This window comes from Cherax quadricarinatus, chromosome 89, assembly GCF_038502225.1.
Source record: "Cherax quadricarinatus isolate ZL_2023a chromosome 89, ASM3850222v1, whole genome shotgun sequence".
Taxonomy (NCBI): domain Eukaryota; kingdom Metazoa; phylum Arthropoda; class Malacostraca; order Decapoda; family Parastacidae; genus Cherax; species Cherax quadricarinatus.
Genome location: NC_091380.1, coordinates 14570342 through 14578364, shown reverse-complemented (window position 1 = coordinate 14578364; position 8023 = coordinate 14570342). Strand labels below are relative to the sequence as shown.

General features: G+C 39.5%; 1 protein-coding gene across 1 annotated transcript in view; it reads left to right on the top strand.

Annotated features, from left to right (window-relative positions):
* Window positions 1-6840: 6840 nt before the first annotated feature.
* The window catches only part of LOC128705166 (organic cation transporter protein-like), a 131413-nt gene continuing 130230 nt past the window's right edge, over window positions 6841-8023 (top strand). The window contains exons 1-2 of the mRNA XM_070104238.1: window positions 6841-6954; window positions 7952-8001. Of these exons, the coding sequence (XP_069960339.1) occupies window positions 6841-6954; window positions 7952-8001 (164 nt within the window). The remainder of the gene's footprint in view (window positions 6955-7951; window positions 8002-8023) is intronic.

Sequence of the window (8023 nt, the reverse complement as noted above, 5' to 3'; positions counted from 1 at the left end):
GTTTTTGACTGGTGGTGAATAGGTTATAAAAGGCCTTAATGACCCCATTAACCAAGGTATCAATGTATGAATCAAGTGGTGTATGTCTCTCAGTGTATAATATAGTGAGTTTGTTTTAACTTGTGTGTCAGGGATCTAAGTATTGTTGACAGTTGTTGATCTGGTAACATTCAGTGTTACTGATCTCACTCTACACAACAACTGTCATATTACATAATATATTTTAATCAGGTTCACTATAATAATTCATTACTGGGATGTTGTTTGTATCTCCCAGAGTCAAGACCCATGAGAAATACTTGTTAAAAATGCAGCATATTACTTTGTTGTTGCAAGAAAACTGTCTAGAGAGCTTCATGTGGACCTAACTGTATGTAACCTTTGTTGTTGCAAGAAAACTGTCTAGAGAGCTTCATGTGGACCTAACTGTATGTAACCTTTGTTGTTGCAAGAAAACTGTCTAGAGAGCTTCATGTGGACCTAACTGTAAGTAACCTTTGTTGTTGCAAGAAAACTGTCTAGAGAGCTTCATGTGGACCTAACTGTATGTAACCTTTGTTCTGTATACCTGGAAAAAACATTTGTTGTTGCAAGAAAACTGTCTAGAGGGCTTCATGTGGACCTAACTGTATGTAACCTTTGTTGTTGCAAGAAAACTGTCTACAGAGCTTCATGTGGACCTAACTATATGTAACCTTTGTTCTGTATACCTTGAAAAAACCTTTGTTGTTGCAAGAAAACTGTCTAGAGAGCTTCATGTGGACCTAACTGTATGTGACCTTTGTTGTTGCAAGAAAACTGTCTAGAGAGCTTCATGTGGACCTAACTGTATGTAACCTTTGTTCTGTATACCTGGAAAAAGCTTTCCAGATTAATTTTCCAATCCTTATGTATTACTCTTGTAGGTTAACTCTTAGTTATAATTATAATAAAAATAATTAGATTCGTAAGATGGCCTCCACCTGTCTTGATAAGACGATAAATTCCTTTCTTCTCCCCTGAGGATTATTTCTATTCGACCTTATTTCTCTATAGAGAACAATAAATGTTCTCTTTGTAGAGTGTTTACAAAGCTGTCATATTCATCATTCTTTTAATTACCCAGGTCACAGAAGATGGGTGTTCTCTAAGACCATTGTGATCTCCTATACGAAAATCTTGTGCACTTTCTGAATTATTTTGACTTACATACTTCCAATCGATGTTCAGTGCCAAGTTATAATCTCCAGATTATTAACAAATGTTTCCTTGTTTGCAAGAACCAAATCAATCAAGTTATTTTCCCTCGTTAGTTCCGTCATTAACTGTTTAAAAACAACACTGTTGAATTACCTACAGGAAGTCGTTTAACTATGGTTTCCAAGTCAAGAAATTCCAATCAATTTGACTAAATTTATAATCTAGACATTATTTGCCACATTCCTACATTTTAAGTGTCTTAAGTTAAGATCACCGAGCAATAAGATATTTAAAGCTAGAGTCGGAAAACTTTCCAGATTGAAGTCAATTTTTTTAAAGTTGTTCTCTAAATAGTTTGGAAGGTGCATCTGGTAGCTTGTATACAACCACAATGACATGGTTTTGATTTTCACTCTTTATTATCCTAACTCCACAAGACTTTGAAGAGGCAATAAATGACATGCCAATTCACTCTCCCCCAGTCCAGACTCAGGGAACTTCGTGTTCATCAAGAATTGCAAGAAGCCCTTATCACGTGCCTTCAGCATTTTATGGAGAGGGAGCATAGACACAGGGGTCATTCCACAGACATAAAAACAACAGACATAGCCCCACTCCACAAAGGTGGCAGTAAAGCAATTGCAAAGAACTACAGACCGATTCCACTAACATTCCATATCATAAAAATCTTTGAGAGGGTTCTAAGAAACAAGATCGTCAACCACATAGATACCCATCAGTTACACAACCCAGGGCAACACGGGTTTACAGCAGGTCGCTCCTGCCTGTCCCAGCTACTGGACCACTATGACAAGGTCCTGGATTCTGTAGAGGATGAACAGAATACAGACTTTGCAAAAGCTTTCGACAAGTGTGACCATGGTGTAATAGCACACAAATTGCATGACAAAAGAATAACATGAAAAGTTCGTAGATTGATCTGTAACTTCCTGACAAATAGAACACAAAGAATAACATTAAGCAGAGTAAAGTCCCAGGCAGACACAGTAAAAAGCTCTCTTCCACAAGGCACAGTACTCCCTCCCATTCTATTCCTCATCCTCATTTCTGACATAGAGAGAGGTGTAACCCATAGTTCTGTGTCTACCTTTGTGGATGACACCTGGATTACCATGGCATTGACGTCCATCGAAGACACTGCGAGACTTCAAGCGGACATCAACCAGATCTTCGAATGGGCCACTCAAAACAATATGAAGTTCAACGAGGAGAAATTTCAACTACTCAGATATGGGAAACTTGAGGAAATTAAAAATGTATCAGAGAATACGACAAATTCGAACCATACAATAGAGCAGAAATGTAATGTGAAAGACCTGAGAGTGATAAAGTCAGAGGATGTCGCTTTCAAAGACCACAACAATGTATCTACCTCATCCACTAGGAAAATGATAGGATGGATAATGAGAACCTTCAAAACTAGGGACACGAAGCCCATGATGACTCTCTTCAAATCTCTTTTGCTCTCTAGGCTGGAATACTGCTGTACACTAACGGCCCCCTTCAAGGTTGGCAATATTTCAGACCTGGAGAGTGTACAAAGAACTTTCATGACACACATAAGTACGATAAGGCACCTAAATTACTGGGAACAGTTGAAGGTCCTTGATCTGTATTTCCTGGAATGCAGGCGAGAGAGATACATGATAATATACACTTGGAAGGTCCTGGAGGAACTGGTACCAAACCTGCACACGATAAACACTCCCCAAGAAAGCAAAAGACTCGGCAGGAGATGCAAAATTCCCCCGATGAAAAGCAGGGGCGCCACGAGTACACTGAGAGAACACAATAAGTGTCCCGTGCCCAAGGTTGTTCAACTGCCTCCCAGCATACATAAGGGGGATTACCAATAGACCCCTGGCTGTCTCTATGAAGGCACTGGACAGGCACCTAAAGTCAGTACCTAACCAATCGGGCTGTGGTTCGTGTGTCAGCTTGCGTGCGGCCAGCAATAACAGCCTGGTTGATCAGACCCTGATCCACCATGAAGCCTGGTCTCAGACAGAGCCGCGGGGGCGTTCACCCCCGAAACCCTCTCCAGGTAAACTCCATGTAATATCATTAGTAATTCTGATCAAATGCTTGTTCTTTCTGTCACATCTGAATAAGTTGCACCCTGGAATCCATATTTCATTGTCAAAATGATACTTTTTGTGGGTCTCTGTGAGAGCCACAAACACTGCATTTATCTCTGTGAGGAGTCAACTGATGCGATGTATTTTGTAGTTTGTTGATTGTTTCGGACCTTGTATATTTGTATTGCTTGTTTATTGGAGTACTGACTGTGCCTTTACTCCAGTAGTGATCCGAGGCAGTGTAATATTTCTGCCATTTACAGCCAGTTTTAATTTCTTCCTGGCACTAAAAAAATGTGTTTCTCTGGAGTGGTTGTAACTACCATGGTTTGTTTCCCATGGTTTATGGTAGCTGTACCTTCTTTTTCTCTTGAAATGGTGTGCCTGACAGTATGTGTTGTAACTTTATCTTTCATTGACTGACGAGTAACACATTTTAGAGTGAAATAGGTTACAAAAAAAATTGGATACACCTTTGGTCATGAGTTCGCGGCATTTTTTTGGATGGTATACATTGTATGTCCCATCTTTTTTATCCAGATATTCCATGCCAACAGATACTTAGTGCATGAAATATGTACAGATTTGCTCTGTCTTTGCAAGTATTTTTTGTTGCCAAGTTCACTACTGGTGCAGTTTTTCTTGATCCACCAATGTCTGCACCTGTACCACCACCAGATATTACAAGTAATGTGTTAACATTATTCCCCGATGCATCATCCCATTTTTTTTCCACCTCCAACTGTAGTGCTATTTTATTTATAGATCTTGCATGTCTAGTTTTGTACTTTTCTTCACTACAGCACCACTATCTCCATCTGGTGCACTGTCTCGCATTTCTATATGTTTACAGGCACTGTCTTCTAAGGCAGCACCAGGAGCTGTTTACATCTCCTAGGACCTGTTTACAGGCACTGTCTTCTAAGGCAGCACCAGGAGCTGTTTACAGCTCCTAGGACCTGTTTACAGGCACTGTCTTCTAAGGCAGCACCAGGCGCGACACCTCCAGTTGACCCACCCTCTTCACTATCCACTCATATAAAACAGTCATATAATCTAACAAGGATATTTTTCTTAGTATTTCTGTCTTTTAGTATATACCTGCAGTTGGTATACTTGAAAAAAGTTTCGGGGGTCAACACCAACGCAGCCCAGTCCATGACCACGCCTCGCAGTGGATGAAGGCTTGTTAGTGCTGGCCTCATGCAAACCGACATATGAACCACACAATAGCCCTAATGGTCAGAAACCAACTTTAGGTGTCCATACCAGAGTAATAAAAATTTGTCTCCATTAAACTTCATATTGTTTTCTGAGGTCCATTTAATGATTTGGTGAATGTCCGCTTGAAGATTTGCAGTGTCCTGAAAGGATGTCACTCTCATGCAAATTCTGGTATCGTCGACAAAGGAGGACACGGTGCTGTAGCTTTCAACTCTGTCTATGACAGATATAAAGATGAGGAATAGGATGGGAGCTCCCAAATCTTCTTCTCCAACCTCTTCCAATTTCACAAACAACTTTGTCTCCATTTTTGTAGAAAGCTCTCCTAGTTTTCTCTCCCACTCTTGTTCCATCCTTTTGCACTGCTCTTCCATCCACTCCTTCTTACCAGAACCATTCTCCTCTGACCCCTGGGTCCTTTGAGTCCCACTCTGACCCACCATTTATGTGTCTGTGTGGGTGTATAGTCACAAAAACTTGCACGTCTCTCAATGTTTAGTAGCGAGAGTCAGGTGGAAAGCACCGTCTTATTAGTAATAGTAGAATTAGTAGTAGTAGTAATAAAAGTAGTGAAGATACAATGAGGCAATGATGTAAAATACTGACACTATGGGAGAAGATGTGATGCAACTTATATTTGTGTCTTGATTAAAGCTCACTTAGTGGGCGAAACTTTGTTAATAAGGGTCACATTATACTGCTTTTGTGTTTCTTTTTTAAATATTCTGATAATATTGATACTGGTTGTGTTTGATAAGGACGTGATAGCAAGGATCACCAGGTTGGTGCAGTGATTCTCTATACATTCTTCTACATGGTTTCCATTATTTTCCAAAGAAACCTAACTGTATTTCATTATTAAGGTGTTCGTCATTGTATCTGTGTATGACAAATGTGTTTTGACACTTGACATTATTCCAATGTTACGACTTTGATGTTGTAACTTAAATAAAATGTTCCTGGCTTCTAAAGGCTGCTCACACTGCTGTCTAGGGGTCATAAAATCACACTGAAAAACACAGCAACTGGGCCAGCATGCGCTCATATATTAAACAATATTAATTATTTTTAGGAAGGAAGGACAAAAACTCACCTATTTAAAAATATATCTATATTAATAGTAACTTATATACAACTTATAACTACTAGAACAATTCACCGCAGTTCAGTTCACATTAGTTCATTAACACACTGTTACTAATGAGTTTGCTTTCAGTTCAGTCCCAGAACTATGTTATCTAAAATAATTTTTCTTCATTTCACTGATAACATCCAGGTTTTCTTGAGTTCGTGAATCCTATTCACCAGCGATCATGTATCATCTACATATTTCTTGTGCCACCTTAACAAAGTATTATGTACACTCCCGGGAAGGTGACACAGTCTCTCTTGTAGTTTAAATAAAGTAGCGACTGTTATCATTAGCGCTGGTGAATACATAATTCACTGTGAAAAAACCCACTTATGTACAGTTCAGGACATTTGTTAGAGGGAATGATTCTCCACGAGTGACTTCTTCAGTCCTAATATTGGGATAACTAAGGAGAGTATATAGTGGCAGAAGTAAGGTGGTAAGCTGTGAGAGGTTAGTGGTGGTAGCAGTTGTAATAGTAGTGGTGGTAGCAGTAGTAGTAGTAGTAGTAGTAGTAGTAGTAGTAGTAGTAGTAGTAGTAGGCGTAATAGTAGTAGTAGTAGTAGATGCAGTAGTAGTAGTAGTAGTAGTAGTAGTAGTAGTAGTAGTAGTAGTAGTAGTAGTAGTAGTAGTAGTAGTAGTAGTAGTAGTAGCAGTAGTAGTAGTGGTGGTGGTGGTAGTACAAAACTCAACCCATCTCACTGTAGTGAGGAAGGTTAGGTTTAATAATAAGGACTTGTCAAGAACACGTTACAGTTGTCTACAGAATAATGTTACCCAATTGTTGCAAAAGCGTCTCATTCTTCATCGTGTTGGTTTCTGTAAACTATTTATATCATGTTAAGTAAAAGGACACAAGTGCAACTAATTTGACATTTTGTGGCAACGTTCCGCTCTCCTGGAGTATTATCAAGCCGTTACAAACAATATATAGACACTAAGGGTATATGTAGTCTTAGAGTGAGGTGTAATATTAGTGGTAGTAGTAGTAGCAATAGCAGTAATACAATATTGCAACAGGCCACGGTGTGCACAGTGAAGAAATATACCCATCAACAGTCCTCAAAGATCACAACAGCCCAGAAAATATCCACTGCCTCGAACCCACCTACAACGCAGGTCCTCAACAGGGAGGATCTCTTAACATTCATCAAGGCATTCACGGATATTATCTGCAACACAATCAACTCAACGGAATAACAGAGCATGTTCCGGCAGATGGTCAGCACACTCTTGAGGGTGTGCTTACTGACTGAGGAGACAGTGGATGCCATGAATCTGCAGATTTTCAGAGCTGACAGAGCCCAGTCACCAGCTCAGGTAACAGCTGAGATGGAGTAACATCAGTACCAAATCACAGAAGCTTTATGAGACGCACTATATGAACTGTCCAGAACAGTGCTTGAGCAGCATATGCTGCAACAATGAAGAATCAATACTCCTTCGGGAGTCAGAGACGGGTTATCTGAAGATAAGACCCGTGCAAGGACTCTGGTCTTGGCGAACATTATACTGACATACACATGTATTGTTTGTAACGGCTTGATAAAGCTCCTGGAATGCGAAACGTTGTCACAATAAAATGTCACCTTAGTTACATTTGTGTCCTTTTACTTAACATATTGACTGTAATTCTACCAATATTATTTACATCATACCTGATGCATCAGCCCGGACTGTGAGTCACCTCGTAATGGCGTCGTAGAGGTTACTCTGAACTCTTACCCCGGCTTCTGTTGTCAGTCAGGGGGTGTCTCTCAGTGTGTAAAGTTTGCCTCTCTGGCTGCTAGTGGTTCCTGCTGCTTACTAGTGTACTAAACTGTGTACATAATATTAATAACAATAATGATTACTGACGAACTGTACATAAAGTGTTTAATCTGAAACTACCTCAGGGTTCCCTCACTTTTCTTGGTGAAGCCAAAAACACCATTTTATTTGTGATTATGTTTTATTATTCGTTGATGAAGCCTATTGTTCACAGTTGGTAAAATATATTATGACGCTACCCACACCTTTAAGGAGGTGCCTTAATAATAGTGAAAAGTTTTGGGTTCAAGAAATTGGAAATAACGTATTCCTTCCATCAAACCTGAAAGCTAACATTCCCGGCACTCTTCATCCTCAACGGATTTATTGCTTCCCGAGAATATAATAAGGAAATGAGAGATAAGTGATGTGAAGAGCAATTTCATGTATACCAGCAATGGAGAAAATGTCAAGTGAAAACAATATTTTATATAAAAATAGTATTAATAGGTGTTGTCGTACATTGGGGAACCATATATAATATTGTGACAGGTTTTGAAATGGGAAGATTGAACAGCTTATTGTAGAACAGGTGAGGCAACCTGTGGTAAATGAGAGGTAAAACACAGTCCAGTTTGTT